Source organism: Dasypus novemcinctus, chromosome 4, assembly GCF_030445035.2.
Source record: "Dasypus novemcinctus isolate mDasNov1 chromosome 4, mDasNov1.1.hap2, whole genome shotgun sequence".
Classification (NCBI taxonomy): domain Eukaryota; kingdom Metazoa; phylum Chordata; class Mammalia; order Cingulata; family Dasypodidae; genus Dasypus; species Dasypus novemcinctus.
In genome coordinates this window covers 167,079,899-167,107,159 of record NC_080676.1, presented here as the reverse complement: position 1 = coordinate 167,107,159, position 27,261 = coordinate 167,079,899, and the positions used below count along the sequence as shown (strand labels likewise).

Genomic DNA, 27,261 nt, shown 5'->3' with positions numbered 1-27,261 from the left:
CTGGGCCCGGGGGTTGTCAGGGCCAAAGGCTGGACTGTCCCCTGGGGCCTGGGGTGGCAGATGAAGAGCAGACCTGAGCCTGAGGGGCGGAGACCGGAGCCCACAGCTCAAGCCTGAGGTCAGAGTGGCCCAGAGACAAAGAGGCTCTTGTGCACATGGTTCCCGAGGCAAAGCAGAGCAAACTTCCCAGCCTGCCTGGGAAACCGGAGAGAGGGGCCTCAGAACGCGTTCTGGAGATTAAGGGAAGGCAAGTAGAACTTAACATGGCAATGTCCACTATTACAATCAAAAAGGAATACGCTGGCGTTTTCTTCGTGGAAATGTATTGCTTCACCTGACGCCAGGTACAACGTTCTCTTACTGAAAAGTCCTCTTTACTAAATCGGTCGGCGATGATCGGTGAGTAATAAACCCGGAGTCTTTTCTGAACCTGCTCCATTTGCCTCCACTCTGAGGCTAGTTTAGACGGGAAGGTGATCTCAGGCGGGCAGGTTTTTCTCAGCGTTTTAAAGACAGTCTTTTGACTTCTGGCCTCTATTGCCGCTGTTGAGAAATCCAGTATCAGTCTAATTACCTTTTTCTAATGTGAGCAATTTGTCTTTTGCTCTGAGGTTGTTTCTTAAATTTTCTCATTGCCTTTGGTATTTATTTATCTTGCTCAGAATTTGATGCTTTTCTCCATCTGAGGGTTCATATCTTTCGTCAATTGTGGAAAACTCTTATTCCTTATTTTTTCAAATGCCTCTCCCCTCTCCACTTTCTCTATTTTTTCCTCTGTAATTTCTATTAGATGGCTCTTGAATCCAGTCACTTTGAGTTTTGTAATGAACTTTAGAAATTTTGGTAATTTATTAGAAATGCTGTACCAAATAACATTCTTTACCTCTCAACTTCTTTAAGCAAATATCTGTGTGCCCCTGCTAGGGGACCGTGTGATTGAGTCTTTGTGGTTCTCTTTCAAGTTTTATTCCTGCTATTTCTTTTTCACGTCTTATTCCTTTGGACAGGGATTCCAAGCTGCTAAGAGGAGCCTGATGCTCTGAGGATAGGTCTGTCTAGGACGCTTCCCTGCAGCATAAGTGTGGGGTGCAGGGCGGGGGACACGGGGGTCAGGAGCACAGCCCTGAGCTCAGCCTGCAGCTCCGTCACCGCCAGACCGCACAGCCTTCCTAGGCAGCAAGCACCGTGGACACCCTCTTCCCTGGACGCCCCCTTTCAGAAAGGAATCTTGCCCTGAGTCCCCAGCTCCAACTACCAGCTTTGGCCAGTGCTCCAGGTAGAGCGAGCATGTTGGCTCTGTGCTCGGTGAGTGCTCCAGGTAGGGCGAGCACGTCGGCTCTGTGCTCGGTGAGTGCTCCAGGTAGAGCGAGCACGTCGGCCCTGTGCTGCGCAGTGTTCCAGGTAGGGCGAGCACGTCGGCTCTGTGCTTGGTGAGTGCTCCGGGTAGGGCGAGCACGTCGGCCCTGTGCTGAGCAGTGCTCCGGGTAGAGCGAGCACGTCGGCCCTGTGCTGCGCAGTGTTCCAGGTAGGGCGAGCACGTCGGCCCTGCGCTGCGCAGTGTTCCAGGTAGGGCAAGCACGTCGGCCCTGCGCTGCGCAGTGTTCCAGGTAGGGCAAGCACGTCGGCCCTGCACTGCGCAGTGGTAGGGCGAGCACGCTGGCCCTGCGCTGCGCACTGCTCCGGGTAGGGCGAGCACGTTGGCCCTGCACTGCGCAGTGCTCCGGGTAGGGCAAGCACGTCGGCTCTGTGCTGCGCAGTGCTCCGGGTAGGGCGAGCACGTTGGCCCTGCACTGCGCGGTGCTCTGGGTAGAGCAAGCACGCCGGCCCTGCGCTGCGCACTGCTCCGGGTAGAGCGCACGCCGGCCCTGCACTGCGCAGTGCTCCGGGTAGAGCGAGCACGCCGGCCCTGCGCTGCGCAGTGCTCTGGGTAGGGCGAGCACGTCGGCCCTGCACTGCGCAGTGCTCCGGGTAGGGCGAGCATGTCGGCCCTGCGCTGCGCACTGCTCCGGGTAGGGCGAGCACGTCGGCCTGCTTTCCCCGCTCACTGCTCTGGCCTCGCGGCCGCGCACAGGGACTAAGGCCAGTGGCCCCTCGTCTCTCCTTGACCCCAGCTGTGGCCCCAACCACTGGATCCAAGCCAGGATATTTCCCCAAGAGAATGAGGGTCAGGTCTGGGCCCTCCCTAGAAGGCCCCAGGGCTCAGCTAAGACCCCAGAGCGTCCGAAGCCCCCGTGAGGAGCCCCTCCCGGCTGCTAAAGGGCGTGCGGCTCTCCTGCTCCAGCCTCCAGGGCCAGGACCTCCGTTCATCCAGCTCCCGTGGACGCACCCGCGAGCCTGGGCGTGGCGCGAGCATGGCTCGGCTGTCTGCGTGGACACACATCCTGGCACACAACAGGAGCGCAATAAACTCTGCGGAGGGACGCCCGTCAGGGGACGTCTTCCCGCACGGCCGCGATGAGCCGAGGTGCCAGCCCAGGAGCCTCTGGGAGACCAACAGCGCCGAAAGTGGCCCATTCCCCCGGCGTGGCCTGGGTGGCCGTAACCCAGGCCTCTGCTGGCTCCTGAATCCAGTCTGGGGCTGCCCTGGGGAGCCTGGGGCCAGTTCCGCCCGGCCGGAGACGAGTGCCCTCACGGGGTTGCCAGGCAGGGGACACCCAGGGCGGTGGTCTCTGCATGGCTGGCCGGGAGGAGGGGACCAGTGAGGCCCCTTTGTTTGTCTGCAGGGAGGTGGCAGCTGGATTTACGGCCCGGCTCCCCTTGCAATTGGGGCGCCTCTCTGCTCCCAGCAGCATTCTTCTCCCTTCCTCCGCCTGCTCTCACGGTCTCTGCCGAGGAGGCCTCTCCCGGCCCTCCCGGGAAGTGGAATTCCGGAGACTGTGGATTAGAGAGGATTAGACGCGGGAGCTGGGGCCCTGCCGGCGGCCCCCGCAGACCAACGCCCCCGGCACCTCCCAGTGCGGTGGCCTCAACCACCTTGTTTGCAACAAACACCAAGTGTCCTTCCCAGAGGATGGGGAGCCCCCAGGGCCGCTCCAGAGTGGACAGAGACCCTTGTGGGGGTGGAGGCAGGGGGGCGGGGGGTGGGACCGGAAGCAGGAGCCCCTCGGAGCCCAGGAGGCCCGGCCGAGCCCTGCCCACCAGGCCCGCCCGTCCATTCCTGCGCACAAAGAGGGACGGGGCCCTGCCCCAGGAGTGGAGCCACCGGCAGGAACAGGCTTTCAGCAGCACATGCCCTGGGTCACCAGACCCCCACCCACCGCCGCCCCCTCCTCACACGCGCTTAGATGCACGTCAAGATTCCAAGTGAACGGCGGCTGCGCCTCGGTTTCCACGCCCCGCGGCCGCGGTGCGGCCTGGCTCCTGGTTAGGTGCCCGCCGCGGCTTGAGGCCCACGCGCCTCGCGTGTGGGGAGGGGACCGCAACCCCCCGGCAGTGGCCAAGCCTCTCGTTCTCCCCGTTCACCCCACTTTTTCCCTCTTAAGGAAGCAGGTTGTCAGCGTCGACTCCCGTTTCTGGGCATTTTGAAAACGTCTAGTGCTGCGGTCAGCGGCGGAAGTGGAGACGGTGCGTATCGGCACTGCCAGCCACCCGGCCTGGGGCCTGCAACCGCTCGTGGGCTGGCAGGGGCTTCCAGCACCTTCCCAGGCCCATCCCATGACGGGGCCGATGGGGCTGCTGGTGACTTGATGTCCCTGATGGAGAATGCAGCCCTTGGGGGGACAGAGGCCGCGAGGGGCCCAGGGGGCGATGGGCTGAGGGGCGCACTGGAGGAGGCAGGGCACGGGGGTGACCAGCCCAGCACGGGTGGTGGCAGCTGCGCCGCACGTGCCCTCGGCTTGTCCTGGAGGAAGGCCCACTCGCCGCCAGGTGCAGCCCCCGCCTCCCTGTCAGCCCATCTAGACCCACATACCTCCCGGGGCACCGGGGACCCAGGGGCGTCCTGGGCTCTCACAAGCAGGGCCGGGTCCACAGGGCAGGGATGGGGCAGAGGCTATGTGGGGGCCAGGACGGGGACCCACAGCTGCACGGCTGGTTTGCGCCGAGTCCCCGTCTCTCACTGGCGGTAGCGAAGGCTGGCTGGTCCCAGGAAGGCCTCGGCTCTGGTTCAAACGCCGCGCGGCCGCAGGAGCCTGAGGCCCCCGTCACCACCGCTGCCCCCGGGGCCCAGCTGGCATTGGCCGGCCCGTCCTCGAGGCTCTCAGCGCAGGGCCAGCGCAGCCCGCCGCGCCTTTGGGCATGGGCCTCGGGTGACGGTGCCCGGGGGAGCGCAGGGTGCCCAGCCTGGGTTCACCCCAGGGTCGCTGCCACGGTGAGCGGGGCTGAGCGCGCGCGGCCCGGCTGCTGGGGTGCCGCCTGCATACAGGCCCCGGCCACCGGGACGGGGTCCCTGCCGGGCAGCGAGAGCCACGCTGGGCTGGAGCCAGCGTGCAGCAGCCACACTCAGCAAGGCGGGTGTCGGCAGCGAGCGCGCTGGCTTGGCCCCTGGCGTGAGGACCACGGCCCTCAGGCTGGGGCTGCAGCACCTTTCCGGCCCGTGGGCAGGTCCCAGAGGCTCCGGGGGGGGCAGGAGGCCCCTGCCGGGGGCATCAGAGCAGGGCCCGGCGGGCTGGGGCCACCGGCCGGCGGCGGGAGCAGCTGCAGAGCTCCTAATCGTGGGTCTGAGGCCAGAGCCCACCCGGGCAGCCTGGCCTGTCCGCCAGCCCCCGGACACCCCTCTGCCGGCCTGGGCAGCTGCAGGCTCTCCCCTCGGGTGGATACCTCGGGGGCCAGGGGCTGTTGGAGACGGCCGTGCAGGTCAGGGCCAGCGCTGCGCCGACGCGGGGGCAGCCTCCGGTTCACGCTTCAGGGGCCCAGAGCCCAGAAGTCTCCTGGCTCGACAGGAGCTCGATTTTTGGCTTTTCTAATTTTTCTATTGTTTTCAATTTCATTAATTTCTGCTATTATTTTCATTACTTCCTTTCTTCAAATTTTTGGAAGGAGTTCATTTGCTCTACTAGTTTCTTATATAAATTTAGGTCATTTACATTAAACCTTTTATCATTTCTTTTTTTTTTTTTTTAAAGATTTATTTATTTTTATTTATTTAATTCCCCTCCCCTACCCCGGTTGTCTGTTTTCTGTGTCTTTTTGCTGCGTCTTGTTTCTTTGTCCGCTTCTGTTGTCGTCAGCGGCACGGGAAGTGTGGGCGGCGCCATTCCTCGGCAGGCTGCTCCCTCCTTCGCGCTGGGCGGCTCTCCCTATGGGTGCACTCCTTGCGCGTGGGGCTCCCCTACGCGGGGGACACCCCTGTGTAGCAGGGCACTCCTTGCGCGCATCAGCACTGCGCTTAGGCCAGCTCCACACGGGTCAGGGAGGCCCGGGGCTTGAACTGCGGACCTCCCATGTGGTAGACGGACGCCCTAACCACTGGGCCAAAGTCCGTTTCCCCCTTTTATCATTTCTTTTTTTTTTTTTAAATTTATTTATTTTTTTTAATTATTTATTTTTTTTTAAATTACATTATGAAAAATATGAGGTCCCATTCAACCCCACCGCCCCCGCCCCCCACTCCCCCCACAGCAACACTCTCTCCCATCATCATGACACATCCATTGCACCTGGTAAGTTATCTCTGAGCATCACTGCACCCCATAGTCAATGGTCCACATCATAGCCCAGACTCTCTCACGTTCCATCCAGTGGGCCCTGGGGGGATCTATAATGTCCCGTAATTGTCCGTGAAGCACTATCCAGGACAACTCCACGTCCCAAAAACGCCTCCACATCTCATCTCTTCCTCCCGTTCCCCACACCCAGCAGCCACCATGGCTACCGTTCCCACACCCATTCCACATTTTCTCTGTGGACATTGGATTGGTTGTGTCCATTGCACATCTATGTCAAGTGAGGGCTTAGATTCCATATGGGTACTGGATGCACTCCTCCCGCTTCCAGTTGTAGACACTCTAGGCTCCATGTTGTGGTGGTTGACCTTCTTCAACTCCATGTTAGCTGAGTGGAGTAAGTCCAATAAATCAAAGTGTAGGAGCTGAAGTCTGTTGAGGCTCTGGGCCTGGGTGTCATATTATCAGTCCAGAGATTCAAATCCCCTACATATATCTTAAACCCAGCACCGACTACAATTCCAATAAAGTAGCATGCAAGTCTTGTGAAAAGAGATCCCCTCTGAGTCCAATTCCATCATGCAGAAACACCAGGTCCAAAGAAGGGCTATCTGTCATGGCAGTGAACCCTTCTGCCATGACCATAGAACCCGTGGGTCTCTTTATCCCTCAAAAGAACCAATATCTGGGGTTGTATCTACCTTATCTGTCTCTTAGACTCTGTTCAGTTGTACATAGGGGTATTCCTTCTGACAACCTCCAGACTCTTTTTTAGAGACTCACAGCCTTATAATCTCATTTCTCCTTTCCATTTCCCCCTTACATTAGGTCAAACAGCTTCCCGAAGTCATGTTATTATATGTAGACAGGTATATTCTGCTCTTCCGCATTGAATCTTTAATTCAAGGTCATTTTATAGTTGCTTCTTCAGCTGGTATGTGGTAGTGATCCCTCGGTGCCAGGGAGGCTCATCCCCGGGTGTCATGTCCCACGCTGGGGGGAATGCATCGCATCTACACGCTGAGTTTGGCTGTGAGAGTGGCCACATTTGAGTAACATGCAGGCTGTCAGGAGGAAACCCCCAGGCACAATGCTACTCTAGGCCTTGTTCTTATTGCAGGTGTATAGGCTCAAAAGTGTAACCATTAGTATCATGAGCCCACTGTTGGGCCCTCCTTCCTTCCTGGTTCTTGCCGTTGCACCTGGAGGATTGCCGCTGCTCTCCCAGGGCCCACAACAGTGACCCCCCGGCCAGGAGCCCAGTACCCCCCCAGCTGTTGTTTTTGTTTCCACTATGAGTATATATAGACATTACCATATACCCTGGGCATATGCCCTGTATAACTCCCTGTCAACCATATATATCCTGTCAATAACATCCCATATCAGTATTCCTCCGCTGCCATTGTTGAACCACTCTGTGATCCAAAACTTCCCGTAAAGTGAATCCCAACATAATGTCAGCTTCAGAAGAGTCTTAGATCACTGAAATTCATATATACAATATACAGTATTTCCCCAGATCCACCATAAAACCTTTTCCCTTGCACAGCAATAATCTTTTAACTTATTCATATCATAGTTCCTGAAACTGATGTACAGATTCCAACACTATAGTTTTCAAACAAGGTGACATTTGTGCTTACTATGTGGTCCATATTTTAGGCTGTACAGTTTTCTAAATTTTTTAGTTATCCTATGTTTTGTCTTATGGTTTTCATTATTAGTCTGTCGTCCCCTATATGTTTTTGGTGTAATATTAGTTGTTTTATATTCATCCTCGTGTACTCTCACGTAACTCCTCTTTTGCCCCCTTATTTACCTTTGTTCCATCCATTGCACATCCATTTTCCCCTCCCCTTAGGGCCCACAACGCCTGCCAATCTAATGCCCTGGGAGCCGTCCTTTCTCACGAGAGATACAGTTCTCTCTATTCGACGGCATTAGTCTTCCCCAGGATATGGGTCCACCCCACCCAATGGTAGAACCCACCTTGGCAAAATGAGCCTTCAGCTATTCCCTCCGGAGTCCGTCACGCATCAGACCATACCCCCTGAGCGTCCTAACCAGGTAACCCTCCTACTTATACTTTGATACGTTTTACTCAACATTTAGTTCTCAACGAACTTCTGACACTCTCCCATATTCGTATGTTGCCCCTCCCTCCCACCTATTTCTTGGACAATATTACCCCTCTTCCCATCCCCAGCCCCCCTCAAACCCAGAAAACCCCACCTGAAGGTAACCCCTTGCCCCCATTTTGTCCCTTCTTTGTGCTCATACTTACCGCCAGCTCATCACAGATTCCACCCCTACAGACATTAACTCACAGCCTTCCTCCACCCCCCGATTTCCTGTAAGCCACTTTTCCAGACTCTAGCTCTCTGAGGCAGTTAACTTATTTCATATCATTGAGGTCATATAGTATTTGTCCTTCAATGCCTGGGTTGCTTCACTCAACATAAGATTCTCAAGGTTCATCCATGTTATCACGTGTGATTGTAGTGTATTGGTTCTTACAGCTGAGTAGTATTCCATTGTGTGTATATACCACATTTTATTGATCCCCTCATCTGTTGATGGACTTTTGGATTGATTCCAACTTTTGGCAATAGTGAACAATGCTACTATGAACATTGGTGTACATATATCGGTTTGTGTCCTTGTTTTCAAATCTGATGGGTATATACCCAGCAGTGGTATTGCTGGGTCATATGGCAAATCTATGGATAATTTTTTGAGAAACTGCCAAACTGTCCTCCAGAATGGTTGGATCCTTCTGCATTCCCACCAGCAGTGGATGAGTGTTCCCCTTTCTTCACATCCTCTCCAGCATTTGTAGTCTACTGTTTTTTTCATGGCTGCCAATCTTATGGGAGTAAGATGGTATCTCATTGTAGTTTTGATTTGCATTTCCCTGATAGCTAGAGATTTGGAGCATTTTTTCATGTGCTTTTTAGCCATTTGTATTTCTTCTTTGGAGAAGTGTCTGTTTAAGTCTTTTTCCCATTTTTTAAATGGGTTGTTTATCTTTTTGTTTTCAAGATATATGAGTTCTTTATATATGCAAGTTATAAGTCTCTTATCAGATATATGGTTGCCAAATATTTTCTCCCATTGTGTGGGTTCCCTTTTTACTTTCTTTTTTTTTTTTAAATATTAACCCCTGTGTTCTTTTTTTTTTTTTTTTTAATTTTTATTTATTTAATTCCCCTCCCCTCCCCCGGTTGTCTGTTCTCTGTGTCTATTTGCTGCGTCTTGTTTCTTTGTCCGCTTCCGTTGTCGTCAGCGGCACGGGAAGTGTGGGCGGCACCATTCTTCGGCAGGCTGCTCCCTCCTTCGCGCTGGGCAGCTCTCCTTATGGGTGCACTCCTTGCGCGTGGGGCTCCCCCACGCGGGGGACACCCTTGCGTGGCACGGCACTCCTTGCGTGCATCAGCACTGTGCATGGGCCAGCTCCACACGGGTCAAGGAGGCCCAGGGCTTGAACCGCGGACCTCCCATGTGGTAGACGGACGCCCTAACCACTGGGCCAAAGTCCGTTTCCCCCTTTTTACTTTCTTGACAAACTCCTTTGAGGTGCAGAAGGCTTTAATTCTGAGGTAGTCCCATTTATCTATTTGTTCTTTTGCTGCTCGTGCTTTTGGTGTGATATTCATGAAGCCATTTCCTATTACAAGGTCCTGTAGATGTTTCCCTACACTGCTTTCTAAGGTCTTTATGGTCTTGGCTCTTATATTTAGGTCTTTGATCCATCTTGAGTTGATCTTTGTATAAGGTGTGAGATGGTAATCCTCTTTCATTCTTCTACATATGGCTATCCAGTTCTCCAGGCACCATTTGTTGAATAGGCCATTCTCTCCCAGTTGAGAGGGTTTGATGGCTTTATCGAATATTATATGGCTATATACATGAGGTTCTATATCTGAACTTTCAATTCGATTCCATTGGTCTGTGTCTTTTATCATTTCTAATCCAAGCTTTCAAAGCTACAAATTTTCCTCTAAGCATACCTTTGGCTACATTCCACAAATTTTCACATGTTGTGTTTCCATTATCATTTGGTTCAAAGTAAATTTTATTTTCCCTTATTTCATCTTCGACCCACAAATTATTTAGAAGTATGGTTCAAAGTAATTTTTATTTTCCCTTATTTCATCTTCGACCCACAAATTATTTAGAAGTATGCCTTATAATTTCCAAATAGTCAAAGATGTGGAAAGTATGTGCAGGAAACAGCCACAGAACAAAGTACCCTATTTTCTTCTTGCAATAACCCTATGAGGGAGAGACTCCTATTAGTCCCATTTTCAGGTGAGCAAACTGAGGCTTGAAACAGCTAATTCACCTGTCCAAGACCAGCCGAATGGAACCGGGCAGCCAGGCCTGAGGCAGGCCCTGTCCATCTTCCACCTGCTGGTGGACAGCACTGGACACGTGGGGTCCGCAGCTCGGCCCCAGGCTGGGGGGCCCCCGGGGGAGGGGTGGGAGGGGGTCGAGGCCAGGAGGGAGCCAGTGGGGCTGAGTGCAGCAGGTGGGCACCGCCAAGGGGCGGGCAGGAGAGGGAGCGGGGGCACGGCAGCCGCCGGGCAGGGGGCCAGAGGAGCCCCGGAGGGATTGGCACCAGCTTCCCAGAGGGACAGAGGGACAGAGGGACAGAGGGGCAGAGGGGCGCCAGGCCATATGTCCGGTGGGGCGGGGTGGCTGGACGCCTCCCCTCGAGGCTCCACGGGCAGCGTGGGTTCCCAGCTCTCCATCTGCCGTCCCCTTCCTACCGACGCCTTCCCAGCCCCCTCCCCGGAACACCACAGGCCCCTGGTCCGCTGCCCCGGACGCCCGGAGCTGGGGCTGCTGGGAGCAGAGCTCGCTGGCCGTGCCCCAGCAGGAAATGGGTCCCAGATGCACGTGCGGGGGCCGGGCTGGGGTTTCCAATGTATAGAAAGGAGGTCAGATTTTCCAGGGCCGAGCCCGTCGTCAGCGTGGGAGGAAGGAAGCGGCCGGGGAGTCACAAGCCCCTGCCCCACAGGAAGGGTGGGCCAGCACCCTGCCTGGACCCTTCTTTCCTGCGGGGCAGGGCAGAGGTGAGCCGCACACAGCGCAAGTGGCCAGGTGGGCCTGTGGCCAGGTGGGCCAGTGGCCAGGTGGGCAGGCGGGGCCTGACTTCCGCCTTGGCGCCAATGCACAGGGGGCTTCAGAGCCCACCCGGCCAGGCTGGAGGGTTCCAGGGCACAGGCCCACCGGGGCACAGCCCCACACTGGAGGCGCCTCGTGGCCTTTGGCCCGTCCTCGGGCCTCAGTTTCCAGCCCTGCAAGCAGAAAAGCGAGCCCCGCCCACCTCCCCGTGCCTGGAGGATCCGAGACCCGGGGGCCGAGCCTTCCCCAGTGAGGGGTGAGCCCGCCCGAGCAGGCCCGCCCACCCTGGGGAGCTCGGTCAGGGGTGTCTGCTCAGGGCGGCGACCTCGGCCCCCGGGGCCCAGGGCGCACCGTCGGCAGGGGCAGCCGGGACAAGAGGGGCTCCGCAGGCCAGCCTGGCGTGGGGGGCCGCGCCGGCCCTGGGCCTCTGCGGACAGCAAAGGCCAGGCAGACCTGCCATCTGCGTCCTCGCACGGCTGTAGCCACACCACGCACGCGCCCCCCTGCCACGTAGGCCGAGGCGCCTAGTTCGGACGCCAGGGCCTGGGCGAGGCCTCTGCCCGGAAATGGCTCCTGCAAGGAAGGCCACGGAGGGGAAGAGCCTCAGGCCGGCCCTGCACAGCCCAGCGGGGTGACGCCTGCCCTGCCCGTCCAGGGGCTGATGACGGCCGGCCCTGTGCAGTCCAGACCGCTCCTCCCTGGCCTCTGGCCCCTTGTCCGGAAAATGGGCGGCTGAGTCACTGACCCTTAATGCAGCCCCAGCACCCACACCGTCCTCGACCTTTGCCGGAGCCTGGAGACCAGCGCAGCACGCGGCACGCAGCATGGACGCATTACCTCTGTCCATATCAAAATCTAGATGGGCTGCCCACCGCCCCCCTCGCCCTGGACAGGGCTCCCTGCGGGCACTCTCCATGCTGGGGGGCAAACGTGCCAGGCAGGCCCGGCCAGCGGCCAACTGAGCGGTCCCTTGCATCTCCGTGTAAATATACGTACATGTATGTAGATGTATGTGTGCATGAGTGTGCAGATATACACACGTGTGCCAACGGAAGTGTGTATACACATAGAGATGCCTGCGCTTAAATGCACATGCATGTAAATGTATGCACACGTGGACATGCATGTGTGGCGATGGACACACTCATAAATGCACATGTACGTGTGCATATGTAGATGTATATGCATTCATGTGTGTGAAGTGTGCATGCACAATTAAATGCATGGTGTGTGCATGTGTGTAACTACATATGCACGTGCATGTTAAATGTGCGTGAAGATGCGTGTGCATGTGCACACGCCCATGCGTGTCGGTGTGCAGCCATGTTTTGTAATGTGCACCCACGCGTTTCTAAATTCAAGAGCCGCCCACGTGAGTGACGCAGGATGAGCAGGGACAGAAAGTCCCTGGAATTTTCCTGGGTCATCCTGTGCAGAGGGCGCTTCTGCAGCCCGGGGCGGGCCAGCCCGGCGCGGTCTCCCCCCGGGGCCGTCTGTCCCGAGAGGCTCATTAGGGAAGACGGATTGACTCTGGCAGCTCGAAGGCTTCCGGAGCTGAGCACGCCCCCCCCCAGCCCCCCTGGCCCCGCGGGAACAGCTGGCCTCCCCTCCGTCCACGGGGCGATCCAGCCACAGAAAGGACGTCCTCCCCTCAAGTGGGGCCCGAGAGGCCGAGCCTTCATGGCTCAGACCCTGGGGTGCTGCTCGCCCGACGGCAGCAGCCCCTGTGCAGGGGTCCTTGGCTGGGCCCCGCAGGAGCTGCCCTGACAGAGCAGAAGCGCGCGGGGGAGACGGGTCCAATGACAACAGAGGAAACGATGGCATGGGGTCGGCCCTGCCGTGGCGAGGAGGGTCCCGGGGGGCGGGCACACCGTTCTAAGGTTAGGACCCGAGGCCCAGCCAGGGCTGGTGCCCCCCAGGGCTCACACAGGGGGCGGGGGAAGCTTCCGGGCTGGGCAGCCTGGCCCGGGCGCGCCCTCGGGGCCGCGCGTCCCTCCCCTGGGCCCGGCCGCAGTGGGACGCCCACTGGGTGTCCTGAGGCCTGAAAATCCCGAGGTGGGGGCTGGGCACGCCTGCTGGGGGCAGGTCCTGAGGGTTTGGACAGTGCGCCGTCGGCCAAGCCGTGCCCAGGCCGCGCTGGCCCCGCACTGGGGGCCCGCGGCACGAGAGCTTCGCTGCCGGCCCTGGGACCCCGTCGACAGCTCCCGGGGGTCGAGCCTTCCCAGCATCCCTTTCTGCAGCTTCTTGACCTACATCTCTTCCATAAAAATAATTTAGCATGTGGCTCACATTAGACAAACCACCCAGTTATTTTGATCAGCAAGCACATTTCCTTTTCCTTCCCTCCCTTCTTGTCCTTCTTTTATCCCATTGTACAGCATGTTTTAGCTTTTTATTAGAAAAACGAACCCCCGGCGCATCTTGCCAAACTTCCACCACGACCGACACCGCCATCTTACACGGCGTCCTGGGGAGGATTTTAAACCGAACGCCACGCGTCGTGTCGCTGCACGCGTGGCCCTGGCCACGGCAGTACGCCCCTCTAGCAGGCGAAAACTCTGCTTTTAAAAACAAGCCACAGTATCATTATCACTCTTGGGAAAAAAACCAATGAATTCCTCCACTCTAGGTCTGTTTAAACTGCTCTGATTGTTTCCAAATGGCCTTCTGGGTTGTTTACGTGGGTCAGGAAGCAGCGCGTTTCCCACGCCGGGGGGAGCGGCCCTTCTCTCCCTGAGTCAGGCCCCCCGCCCCCGTCGCCTTCCCGGCATCTCTCTGGGAAGGAACGGGCTGTCAGCCGCGGGCGAGGCCCGCCCTGGGCTCCCTGCTCCCACCTGGGCTCGCCGGCAAGCTCCCGTCCCCCGCGTTTCTGAGAACGGGGTTCAGTCGAGACACCGACCAGGTTCGGGCGGCGGGGCGGCGGCCTGCCTCACCCCGACAGGTGCGCGCGTCCCGGCGCCTCTCGTTTCCGGAGGTCGCTTCCGTCCACGGGGTCAGGGGCCGTCAGGCTGGGCCGGCCGACGAGCAGGTCCCCCAGCTTCCCTTCCGCGGCCGTCGCCTCCCTCCCTCATTTCATGAAGTGTCGCAAATGGTGATTTTCTCGTTCCTTCCTTTCTTCCGCCTTTATCCTCTGGTCATCCTCAGTAAAGCGAACTTTCTCCACATCCACTGCTGAGCGATGGTGAAAGACCATCGTGTCGGAAAACAGGCAAATAAATGTTGTCTCTTCTTCTTTACTTACGGGTGTTTTAGTAGGACGACTTGCGACCCGAACAGCTTCTTTTATCAACTCTTGGGGTATTCGTTGGCCTGTTTGACTCTCAAATGGCCCCGCCTGGGCGGGGGGCTTCTCAGGCGGCCTCCTCTTCCTTTCAGGGCCCCAGGACTCGAGAACACCTGCACTGAGGCTTAAACAGGGGCCTGGGGCCTCGGGTACCCCCCGGCCCAGCCCAGAGTCAGCACTGGGCCCTTTCCGCGGGGGACAGAACGCAGGTCCACGGGCTGGGCGCCAGGCAGCCCCGGGCATTGCTTCTCGGCCATTTGAGGTGGCCAGCAGGAAAGACAAGCCGTCCTGAGACAGAGACACATCACGACCTCACGGGGTTGCACTGATGTCCCCCATTCAAAGGTGGCGCCTCCTCAACCTTTGTAACAATTGTATTTGCACCTCCTTTCTCTTACCCTGAAACCTGGTTCTTAAAGACATTACCGTAATATGTCTTGCTTGATCCTTGATATTTGATTTTTTTGACACGGTTTATAGAGCTGTTCAACGTTTCAGTGCCGGCATTGTGACAGATAGTGGGCTGCGGTTTAATGTTTAATTCTTCCTTATGTTACTTTTCCCTTCGCGACAGCCCACAGGGGTGGTAATTAAATTCCTGGGTTTGGAATTCCGTTGAAATCATTCTCTCTGGGTTAGGCCACCAACTTGATAGGAAATCAAGTTCACTGGTTGCATTTCATTTCAGAGCTTTAGGGATTGGTTTGTGCTTTTGTTCATTTTTGTTTTGTAGTTGAATTATCCACTTACCAGATTCCAAAGGCAAAACCCTAAACTGAGGCTAGTTCAGCCGAAGGCAGCTTCCTGGGCACAGGGCCACGGGCGTGGCGGGGCCGCGTGGAAGGGCTGAGAAATCCCCGCGATGGCCACGGGTGGGAGCTGCCTCGCCTCCGCCAGCCGGTTCCTCTCGCTGACTCGGTTTCCTTTCCTTCTGTTTAGCAAGTGGAAGTGACTGTGGTGCCAGGTCCTCGGGCAGCCAAACCCCCAAATCAAGACAGAGGTGGGCTCGAGCAGAGCCGGCATGAGCCAGCCCATCGGCGTCAGGTGTCGGCTCAGGCTGCCGTGGAAACGCACCGGGTCCCCGCTGCGCCCGTGCACGAATGCCCACCGGGGCTCATGGGTCCCTCCCCAGCAGCTGCCCACCGGTCAGACGGGCCAAGCCTGTGGTCAGCCAAGCGAGCCTTCGTGGGCACTGGTGAGAGCCTGACTTTTCCCGTCTGCCTGTGAGTCCAACCCCTTCCACGTGGCAGCCACGAGCCTGAACCTCCAGAGGCCACATGTGGTCGCCACCAGCACTGGCCGCTGGCTTGGCTTGGGGTGGACGGGCATTTACATGAGTCCTTCGTCTGATGGGGCCCAGGGAGTTGTCAGTAGGCGCCTACCAGCCAAATCCCTTCGTCTCCTTGCCAGGTCGGCGTTGGAAAACCGAGGGCTTGGGCCCGCAGTGGGCTCGGAGGTGGCCCTGCTGACCCTAAGCCAGCGCCTTTCCAACCTCCTCGAGGCAGCGTCTGCCAGGCCCGGCACTGTGCGGACTCTTCTCATCCCTCTCCAGTGGACCCAGAAATGCCCAGACCAATTCCAGATGGAGGTGGCACCAGTGGCCCATCTCCCCAAGGGGAGGTGGTGGGAGCAGAGCCTCAGCGACCTTCAGTGACGCGCAGCACGAGCAGAGAAAGGTCTGCTCCTCATGCCACCGAGACTCTGGAGGTGGTTAGCGTGACCCAGCCAACCTGGGGAAACTTGTGTTTTGATTTTCCTTTCTAAAAAGAAGATTACGTATTTTTCTTCCACATTCCGTTCCAGTACCTAGACTCCTTTGTTTTTGACAGCTGCGTGATGCTCCTTTCTCTGCGTTTGCTGACATTTATTGATTCGCTTTGGTGCTGATGCCCATCTCCGCTCTGTCAATCGAGGTTGCAGTTAATATTCTTGAACACACGTGTGTCTCACGATGTCCCCCTTGAGGGCTGAGCGCCTGCTCCCTGCACTTTGTTTCATTTGCTCGCTTGGCTTTGGATTGTCTGCACCTCCCCCACCCCCCCATGAGCCTTCATCAGAAGGACTTTGTCCTCTTCACCAGCGGTCCAGGCCCGGCGCTGACGCCGGCCTTCCGAGCTTCCTTCTGGAGGCAGCGTTGCTTGAGCTTCGTGTTTCCATCTCATTCCCCCTGGGATGGTGTAAGGTGTGGCTGTGCAGGTAGCCAGCACGGCTTACGAAGACGCCTTCCTCTCCCTTGTTCTGCGGTCCCGTGTTTATTACAGGTCAAGTTCTCCTGTTGTGTGTCTATTTCTGGACTCCCTATTCCATGTATTTATCTAGTTCTCACCCGATCTTAACTACCACAGCCTTACTCTAACTCTCGGTCTCTGGCAGGGTGAGTGCCTCACTTTGACCTTGAAGATTGTCTTAGCCGCTCTTGCCCCTTGATGTTTCCACAAAATCTTCCAAATCACCCACTCCCACCACCTCCAAAAGACACTGTCTGCTGGGGATCACAGTGAATCTATACAGAGAGCAATTGTATGCCTTTATAACGTTGTCTTTTAACCCATGAACTTGTCATATCCTTTCATTTGTTTAGATCTTCTTAATCTACCTTAATAAAGGTTTGTAGCTTTCAGGGTTTTTTGTTAGATTTCATTACTAAGTATCTAATGCCTTTTTATTTCTCTTAATCATGTCTTATACCTTTTATGAGTAGAAGTCTTCACATTTTATTAGATTTATTCCAAGGTATTTGATGTTTTCTGATGCTATTGAAATGGTATATGAAATTTTTCATTTTCTAGTTGCTTGTTTCAGGTATACATAAATACAACTGATATTTGCATATTTATCTTGTGTCCTTGCTAAATTTGCCTTTAAAAAATATCAGTTTTATTGAGATACTATTCACATACCATACAATTCATAGCTATGCAACTATCACCCCTATCCACTTGAGAACATTTTCACCACTTCCCCAAAGAAACCTTGTACAAATGATAGTTCACTTTTAATCCTAAGCATTTATCTATAGATTCCTTTGGATCTTCTGCCTACGTGATCAAATTCCCATTGTGCTTATTGTTGTGAAGCCTGAAAGAACCCAAACTCGGACCGGTTTCATGACATGCTGTGGGGTGCTGGTGATGAGAAACAAATTGCGTTCACAAGGAAAGGGGCGCCTCTGCTTCCCCTCCCCGGCGAAGACGACCTGTGCAAGGCCCGCAGGGGTGGGCGGCGACAGGCAGGGGTGGGTGGCAGTGTGGACAAGCCTGTCCCCATCAGAGCGGGCCGGACCGATGGGCCCAGCACAGCCCTGGACTGGGCCTCTGTCCCCGGGCTGGGCCAGCTGGCCGCAGACCCGGGCAGTAGCGGTGCCGGCCTTGACCTCCCGGGACACTGTGCCTGCAAACCTCGGCCTGCCGCGCACAGGTGCGCGGAGGGGCTCTTCCTGCGTCAGAACCGTTTGTCTCTTAACAGAGTTCCTGCTTAAGTAAGGTGCACGCGCGTGTCACATAAAAAATTACGCCATCGCACCGTGGGGAGTTCCCGGAGACCAGCTCCCGCGTCTTACAATCGCGGGGTGGGCACTCGTGCAAAACTCAAGCGCTAAGAGCTAAAGCTAACATCCGGCTCTGCCTTGCAGGTTTCCTCTTCCTTTTCCTCCTTCTCTCCCTTTCCTCTGCCCTGGGATTTCCAGGAAACACAGGGGCTCGGGCCGGCTGCCTGTCTCCCGCTGAAAGAGGGTGTGAAACGTGCGCGCTGCGTGGGCCCCAGCGCCAACGCAGCCGTGGGCGCAGAGCGCGCCGGGACCGGCTTCCATGCAGCCTGTGCCTTCCGCAGCGAAGACGCGACTTTGAAACTTCAGCTTGAGAGATAAGTGCAGTCCTCGGAGAAAGGAATGAAAAAATGATGGAATAAATGCGTGAATAGATGAAGTGTGCAAAGAAAAGGAAATCAGATAATCAGTTTCCATGCAAATTCCAGCCAGTGAAGCTGAGATGCTCTTATAAAACTAAACTGTAGCTTGAATCTAAGACTCCAATTTGAGTGTAACTTCACACTCAGAAGAAAAAGACAGCTTCTGAGTTCCTCCTCTATAAACTGGCAACACATGACAAATAGATAAGATAGTACACTCACTGTGGACGTGTGCCTGGGATCCAAAACAGTGGCTACTTATTGAAATGTTTCCTTCTGAGGGCTAATATCTACAGAAAGAAAAACATAACAAAGGTTATTGCTCCCACATTTAAATCGCTGTGTGGCCCTCTTTTATTTTTACCATACAAAAAGGAAGCCAAATCACAGCCTCTTTCTGTAATAAATCCCATATGCTTTTCATAATAATAATTTTAAATGTCAGATTTGAAGACTCGTAAAGCCTCTCTGCCAGGGACACCAAAGTTTTGAAACAGAGGCATAAGAAGGCAGGCCATTTCAGGAATTCTCAGCCTGCTCATTTTATCACCCGACTTTACAAATTAACTATTTTATCAGTGATTTGTAACAGAAGTTACCACCCCCCTTTCTTTAGTTTATAAAAAACAGATGGCATCATAAATTTACAAAGCTTCCTAAGATTGCCCCACCCGAAACTTCAAGGTGAAATTTAAAGATTAACACCCCTAATGGCATTAGTGCGAATTGTAGCATATTTTGATTTTAATGATGTGTCCTGACATGCTCAGAGGGCTTTTGGACTTGGCAATAAAGCAACGTTTCTCTAAAGACTTTTCTTAAAACGTTTGAATTCAACATCAAATTCTGGTTTATTTTAAAAACTTAAAGACAGTTCCAGACCAAACCCCAGGCCCATGCCTGCTCCCCCTTTTGTGAGTCGCCTCCCCTCCTGCTGACGTGCCGGCTCCTCCTGGGGCTCTGCTGGAGAGCCAGACTTGAGGCTCCTCTCCTCGGAGGGCTGGTCGTGTTTTTAAAATAGCAGACCCGGGTGACTGCGTTAGTCAGGGCGCTCCAGGGAGACGGCCGACAGGAGGCATCCGTAAATAGGATGAGATTTTATAAAATTCTCTCACGCGACTGTGGGGATGCACCAGTCCCCGAGTCCATGGGGCAGCTGCACACCAGGGGCTCTGAGGAAGGTCCTCGATGAGTTTCCCAGGAGACGCTGGCTGTCCCAAGCAGAGACGGGCATTCTCTGAGTGCTGACATCGGTTCCCTTTTTAAGGCCTTCCACTGACAGGGTGAGTCACCACTCAGTGCTGACGGCAAGCTCCTCCGCTGACTGTGGCCGTAAGCAGCCATCTGTTTAATCAGCGCACTGATGACTAAAGCCCGTGAAATGCCCTTGTACTCAGGGAGCCCAGTGCTCGCTTGACCAGCAGCTGGGAACCGTTACCTGGCCATTACCAGCGGACACACGGGCTGAACCATCACAATAACCACCTGCAACCACACACGATGGATCCAACCCCAATCCCAGGACATTGGGGCGCATTGAAGGGAAAGGCGTGGGCTTCTGGGGTCCCCCAGCCTTCGCCCCTTCTCCTGCCCCAGTGTCAGCCCAGCAGCCTCTTCCAAAGCCGGAATAAATGGCGACGCAACTGGCCTCCAGTGGTGTACCGCACGGAACCTGCCTGAAGGAGGGTCGTTCATGTCTTACATTAAAAGCGTTGCTTACGACACGGGCATCATTTAGACGCGCCATTTGGGTGACTACCTATTACGTGGCGTTTCCAGGTAGCTAAGAAAACAACAAACTGGGACTGAGAAGAAAAACGCTGCTTAATCAGAAAGGTGGAAGGACCCACTAAGGCTCTGCATGAAGACAAACTGAGAACAGTCCCCCCGGCCCCAGGCCCGCTGCCCACGGGCCACTGTGCTCGCCACTGAGGACCAACGCCACAGGCGCGTTTCCACGTTACTCAAAATTCAACCCCTGCGAGCAGAAGATGTACACCGGGTGTGTCCAGCACGTGCCTCCCGTGGATGGACACAGACCCGCAGCTCGGCCTCGGAGCACGCCAGACAGACAAACAGCAGCCCCTGCAGACGGGAGGTCTTCCAGCCCCACGGTGGGTTCCCACTGCCAGGAACAAACCTCAGTGTCCAGGGAGGGGAGAGAAGCTGCTGCCAGAGGACCCTCGGCCACCAGCAAAGCCTGCAGGGAAACCCTGGAAACTGGACAGAAGGACCTGCCACTAGGAGGACTTCCTAATAACCTAAGAATATCCCACAAGGAGCAACGTGACTCCACACTCGACGGCGGGTCACAGGAGACCACCGTGCTATTTAGCCTCTTCCTATATCCACTATTTTCATGTTTTGTTTTGTTTTTTTAAAGATTTATTTATTTATTTATCTCCCCCTCCCCCACCCTGGTTGTCTGTTCTGTGTCTATTTGCTGCATCTTCTTCTTTGTCCACTTCTGTTGTTATCAGCAGCACGGGAATCTGTGTTTCTTTTTGTTGCGTCATCTTGTTGCGTCAGCTCTCTGTGTGGGCGGCGCCGTTCCTGGGCAGGCTGCACTTTCTTTCGCACTGGGCGGCTCTCCTTAGGGGGTGCACTCCTTGCGCGTGGGGCTCCTCTACGCGGGGAAAACCCTGCGTGGCATGGCACTCCTTGCACGCATCAGCGCTGCGCATGGGCCAGCTGCACACGGGTCATGGAGGCCCGGGGTTTGAACCGCGGACCTCCCATGTGGTAGACGGACGCCCTAACCACTGGACCAAGTCCACTTCCCTATTTTCATGTTATTTAGCCTGATTTTAATCTCATTTCAGACTCACCCTGCACAGGTAAGCCTGCTCCTTTGAATCAGGATTTGCAGTAAGAGAAGAATCGTTGGGTGGTTGAGGGAATTCCAAGGCGGGATGGAATTACAGCGCGAGTCTTGAAGAACTAACTTCTCGTCGATCCAGGGGCTGAGCTGAATTCAGTGTCACGTGCGCTCTCGTGAGCTAAAGGTCCACCCAGGCTCTGTCCCCAGAGAGCCCAGCCCCGGCCATCACCCACAGTCTTCTGGGTTCTTCTGGAAAACAGGCTTTTGCACCAGCAGATGCCATGTGGTGGGGCAGGAAAAATCAAGACAGGCCCCCGGTGGCATCGTCCCTGCCACCCGTAGAAGCTTCTTCGAGCGGGGTGGACGGGAGCAGGCTCCAGCTCCACGGGCTCCCACCACCCAGCTGTGCCAAGGTGAACGTGGGAGAAACTAAAGACCAGTTACTTTAATGTAGCCTCTAAAAACCGCAGGGCCTCAGAGTCCTCAGAGAACTGCCTTTTTTCCTTGTTGAATTAATTGTACTAAATTGGGGGTAGGTTTTCTAGCCAAGACACTGCTCCTTTGAGTGGGTTTGGTGTCTATTTGCTCTCCGAGGGGTGGGTACATCCAGCCCTGTGAGCAGAGCCAAACTGCACCTGTCCACGCTGCACTAGCTATCTACTGCTGCGTAACAAAGCACCCCATATTCGGAGGTTTGCAATCACCTACGATGAACTCTGTGGGGGCCAGGAATTCAAGTGCTGCTTAGCTGGGTGGTCCTGCCACAGGGGTCTCCCGGAGGCTGCAGGAGGCTGCCTGCTGGAGCTGCCTCACCTCTTCTGAGGTGGAGGGTCCACTCACAACATGTCTCCCTCGTGCGGCTGACAAGCCGTGCGGGTGGGGCGGGGTAGGCTCGGCCGCTTCTTCCAGACGCGGCGGCCCCCCACACTGGCACCCTCCGGCTGGGGTGTCCAGCCTCCCGGGCAGGGCCGCGGTGGAGCAACGCACTCGCCCGGGCTGTGGGGCTCCTCGTCTCCCGCAGCCCCCAGGAGGGAAAGCTGCACCTGGAGCGTTGCTGGCGAGCGCTGCAGGACGGCGCAGGGCTGCCGGCACCCAGGGGCCCCCGGGTCCACCTGCCCACGGGCCAGGGCCGGGGTCCGCTCTGGGCGGGTCCCCAGGGCTGCGGCGGGATCCGGGCATGCCTGTGGCCAACGTGTTCCCCGTTCGTCAGGGCAGTGAAAACACCTGGACTAGTCTCCTGCCAGGTGTGAGAAACACGCGGCTGAGCTCCGCCCCCGGGCTGCACCGAGCGCGTGGCCAGGCCCGGGGCCGGGGGCTGAGCGCGGGCCTGCGGGCTCCTGGCGCCTGTGGCAGCGGCTGAGCTGACCCCCACTTCCTGCTCTTCATTTCGGGGGCAGGAGGGGCTGAGGCAGGGGCCGCAATAACCAGGGAGGTCTGAGCCAGCCTGGCTCAGCAGAGGCAGGAACTGGACACCACTGGGAACTGCCCGGGAGCAGGGGGCGAGCCAGGCGGGCTGCGCAGCCAGAGCGCAGGATCCCCGGGGGCCAGCAGGCAAGGAGGGTGGGAGCGGGCCACGCCCGGGGCACCCTGTTCCCTGACCCGTGGGCAGGTGGACCCGGGGTCTGCCCATAGGGGTGCCAGCAGGGGGCATCCCCGTGCGTCCCTGCCCCCCGCCTCGGGCCCCTCGTGGCCCAGCGTCCTGCTGCCCCTTCGGGGGCCGCCCCCTGCCACTCCTCCGGCTCCTCTCGGCTGGCCAGGCCGGCCTCCTTCCCGCGCATCCCAGGGCGGGTGCTGTGGACTGCGCTCAGCTCCTCGACCCCCTCACCCCGTCCCTGTCCATCTGCAACCTCGGGCCGCTGGAGACCCGGGCAGGCCCCAGCCCTGGTATGCCAGCTTCAAGGTGAGGACGCGGCCCCTGGCAGCTCTGGGGACCATGAGGGGGGCAAGGACGCGGGCGCGAGCGGCCCCCTGGACATCCAACGTGGCGGTCACAGCGGCTGCAGCTCTTCATCCAGCTCCATCTCTCCAGGGCCGGGGGCAGGGAGGGTCCCCCAGGATACCCGAGGGGTCGCCCATGGGGTGTGGGGTCTGCCATCACAAACACATATGCGTACACAAAGCGCACGCGTGTACCTGCACACACGGACACACGCATATGCACACAGAAGCACACACGTGTACCTGCATGCACGCACAAGCACACACCTGTACATGCACAGAGAAGCACAGGTGTGTACCTGCACACAGAAGCACACACATGTGCCCGCATGCACACGTGAATGTGCACACGGAAGCATGCTCATGTAACTATGTGCACACAAGGCTCACACGTGTGCACGCACACCGAAGCACACAAGCATACCTGTACACACGTGAGCACTCATGCATGTACACACACGAGCATGCACACATATGCATGTGAGGGCCTATGCACACGCACACACCGTGCACCCCTCCATGTCCACCTCACCCCTCCTCCAGCCCGGCTGCCCCTCTCCACCCCGCCCCCATCTTGTGACCCGGGGGGCCTCCCAGGCCCGGCCCCCCTGTTACCTCTGGGAGGCACCCGGCCCGGAGGCACCCGGCCTGGCTGCCCGGCAGGTGGACTTAGGACGAGAGGGCCGAGCCGGGGCCGTGGGCGGGTGGCCGGGGTTTGTGCCTGGAGGAGTCTGGCGGTCAGGACGAGCCCTGGGGTGGAGGGAGCGGCCCACGGAGCTCGCTGGGAGCTGTCTGCCCACCCGCCGGTGGACGTGCGCTGAGCTTGCGCCGGCACCCACGGGCAAAGCTGCCGGCCCTCGGCCCCGCGCGGGCCGTGCCCCTGGTGCCCGGTCAGCGGGCAGGTCGTCATGGACACTCACTTGCCTGTTCCCAGTCACCTCCCCGGACGCCCTAGGCGTCTCCCCCGCCAACTGGGGGGCTCCATCGGCGCAGACGCGGCCCCCCCCCAGGGGCGGTGAGTGCTGAGGTCCCGCCTCCCCGAGCCGCGTCCCCCGACTGCCCGACCCGACGGCACCGGGCAGCGGCCCTCCTGGGGCCACAGCAGGTCGTGCCACCCCACTCAGCCGCCGATCCACTCTGGAGAGCACCCAGCGGGCGAGGAGCCCCGTGGCCCACTCCTCCTGGGCGCTGAGCCTCAGTTTCCCCACATAGGGAGGATGCGGGTTCAAGGAGACACTGGTCGGACCCTCAACCAGGCTTGACTCGCCCGTGGGGACCAGGGGTCTGAGGAGCGGGAGGCGCTGCCCGAGAGCCCCTCGCTGCCCAGGGGCCCGGGCGCGCCTCCTCCCCCGCCCCGAGGGCACCGCCGTGAGGGAGGCTATTGCAGATGCCCCCAGCAAGCAGCTGGGGGGCTGCTTTCGACAATACCCCCCCACGAGCCTGCCCAGCCCCCTCAGGCTGAGAGGAGCCCTGGGGCAGAGCCGGCCCCGCCTCCCGCCCGGTGCCCCTCGCCGCCCCCGTCTCGCCCTGCGCCCTCCCCTGGCCGGCCCATGGCCCACGCCATCCTGGGCTCCTGGACGCGCCCCGTGAGGCCTGCAGCCGCTGGGCGGGGTCATGCCGGACAGTCCTGCACCCCGATGACCAGGGCCGGGCCACGGGGGTCCCCGCCAGCCGCTCCAGCAGGAGTGTCGCCGTGGTGCCCGTGCCCGCCACCTGGACGAGAGTGACCAGGGCGCCGGCTGCAGCCGCCCAGGGAAGGCGGGCTCCGGCCTCATGGCCCAGCGCACTGCCCTCCCACTCGGGCTGTGCCTCCTCCTCCAGGCAGCCCTGGGAGCCCACCCAGAGCGGACCCCAGCCCTGGGGCCCCGGTGGGCCGGGCACGGGGAGGCCTTGCTGGTGGACCACGGCGGAGGAGCTGGGCACTGTCCTGCCCGTCCTCGCTGCGGGCAGGCGGTCTCCACTGCAGCCTCTGGCTGCCCGTGCCCCCGGCCTCCCTGCCTCAGGCCTGTGATGCCCCCCCTCCCCCGAATGCCTTAGCCCCCCGCCCCCTCTACTCCTGAGGCCGGGGGCACTCCTGGCACTTCCTCCGCTGGGCAGCGGACACCTGCCCCCCCATGGGTCCCCCACCATCCACTGCCCGACTCCCGGGGCCTGCGCAGACCTTTCAGGCCCCTTCCAGGTCATCTCCTCTGGGGCCTGTGCCCCCAGGGGAGTGCCCACACCTCGGCAGGAGCTTCCCCTGGGCTGCCCTTCTAGACGGTTCCGGCGTTTTCTGCTCGCTGCTTGGGACTCCTGGGCTGGAAAGTGGGGGGGGGTCAGCATCCGTCCCCAGCAGCCCCACGGCTAGCCCAAGGGAGGGGCAGACTGCCCGGGCAGGGGGCAGGCAGCACCCCCAGGCAGCATCACCCGCGCTGGCGGCTGGACACGGCAATGGGCAGGCGGGCCAAGGGCAGGCGGGCACGGAGCCTCACGGTGCGTCCCTCATCCCGAGAAACCACACAGGGGCCCACGCCAGCTTTTGCACCTGATCTGCCGAGTCCCCGCCACCAGGGGAAGGCTCTGGGGGACCCCGCGTCAGCGCAGCCCGGCATACGGGGCCCAGGGGCAGGGCGTTTCCCGGGGGCCACGGATTCCGGCAAGAAAGAAGACGGGGAAGGAAACCAGAGCAACCCCCAGAGACAGGGGCTCGGCGCCAAGCCCGGGCCGACGCTGATGCCCAGCGGGGCGGAGACCACCTGGGGGGGGGTGAGAGCAGGCGGAGCCCCCCTCTCATGTAAGAGAGGGGTGGGAGCCTTCGTGCCAGGCACAAGGGGAAATGGGCACCAAAAGCCAGGTGTGGCCCATGGGCAGGCCTAGAACTAGCGCACGCAGCCGCAGAAGCGCCGCGGTGAAGCACGCCAAGACACGGCAGGCCCACGCAGTTATGCAACCGACGCCCCCAATCCTCAGTCCAACACCGTTATTAGAAATCAGTGGTAATTAGACAGACGTGATTGTAAGATCTGGGAAAAGAATAATAAAATGCACTGAAGGACAGACAAAGGAAAGAAATTAATAAAGGGAAGAAAGAAAGAACTAAAAGAAGAAATGAACAGAGAAAAGGAAAGGATGGGAGACTCGATAATTAAAAGCCAATGCTTTAAAAATAAAACACACACAAGGCAAGAGCACACCAGGAGAACACACGTGTGACACAGGAAAGAGGAGCTTTCCTACGGACAATTTTCCGGGAAAGCATAAACGGCCAAAATTAAACCAAGAAGCCTTGAAACCACGAGGCCCGCAGGGTGTGGCACCGACGGCCCCGGCAGCTGGCTGTGGCGTGAACCGGGCCGGGCGCTTGCGGGGGGCTCTGCCACAGCTTCCGGGCCGGCTGCCCCGTTGCCCCGCCTGCCCCAGCTCCTCCAGCAGAGGGGGACTTCTGGATTGGAAGCCACGAAGCGGACGCGCAGCCCCGACGCGTCCTCCCCGCGCGCCATGGCTCGACGCCCACCCCTCGCGCCAGGGCCGCCCGACCCTGAGACCCAGAGCTCGGGACGCCCTCTGAGGGGTCTGCGCCAGGCACGGGGCTGCGCCGCTGGCAAGCCGGCCCCTCCCCTGCTAACGTGCCTTCTCCTGGGAGGGGAGGCAGGGCCGCAGACGGGGGTCAGGAGCCGGGGTGGGAGGTCAAGGGCGTGGTGGGGCCGCCCCGGAACCAGAGCAGCTAGGGAAGGCAGCAGGGAAGGAGCGGCCGGCGTGGGGAGCGCTGCAGCCAAGGGGCCAGCACGGAGCCCGGGGGGAGCTGAGGAGGCCAGGGCGGTGGGAGTGTGGGGGGGGGGGGGGGTGCTGAGGAGACCAGGGCGGTGGGAGCGCGGGGCGGGGGGGGGGCTGAGGAGGCCAGGGTGGTGGGAGCGCGGGGCAGGGGGGGGTCCTGAGGAGGCCAGGGCGGTGGGAGCGCGGGGTGGGGAGGGGGGGCTGAGGAGCCGGGCTGGAGACAGAACCTCGTGGGGATGTGCCCTAAGGGGTCTCAGCAGGGCCACCCTGACTTCTGGGGAAGAGCGGCCATCGGAGGGTCCACTAAAGAAGCCGAGAGGAGGCACACAGATTCGTCAGGAGGGAGCGGCTCCCGCAGCTGCAGCGAGTCTGAACGCGCGGGGCAGGCTCAAGCCAGGAGCATCGAGAAAGGTGACTCTGGCAGATCCGTGCTCCCCAGGGGCAGTAGAGGCAGGGATTTCTTCTGACTTCCAAAATCCTCAGTTCTGGGTTTAAGGTCTCCATCCAATCGGATGAGCAAACGCCCTGCTCTGCTGAGGACAATCTCCTTTGTTGATTGTAGATGCGATCCGCTGTAGATGCAATCGGCCTACTCCAGCTGCAAATCCGTCTACAAAACACCCTCCCAGTAGCAGTCAGGCTGGCGCATGCTTGACCCGACTGGACACGTGACCCAGACACTGACACGGGAATTCCACCACCACAGGGGCCCAGGGAGACACAGGGGAAAGAGACGACGCTGTCGCCGTGGAGAGCCCCGCGGCTGGCCTGGGCAGTGTGGGTCCTGCCTCCGCCTGGGCCGTGGTGCCCAGCGCCGGGCCTGG

The 27,261-nt window shown here is 58.4% G+C and overlaps 1 protein-coding gene across 1 annotated transcript in view; it reads right to left on the bottom strand.

Moving 5' to 3' along the window:
• Positions 1 to 26,163, bottom strand: part of COL18A1 (collagen type XVIII alpha 1 chain) — a 183,013-nt gene extending 156,850 nt beyond the window's left edge. Inside the window, exon 1 of the mRNA XM_071214500.1 lies at positions 26,144 to 26,163. Coding sequence (XP_071070601.1) covers positions 26,144 to 26,163 — 20 coding nt within the window. The remainder of the gene's footprint in view (positions 1 to 26,143) is intronic.
• Positions 26,164 to 27,261: the final 1,098 nt, after the last annotated feature.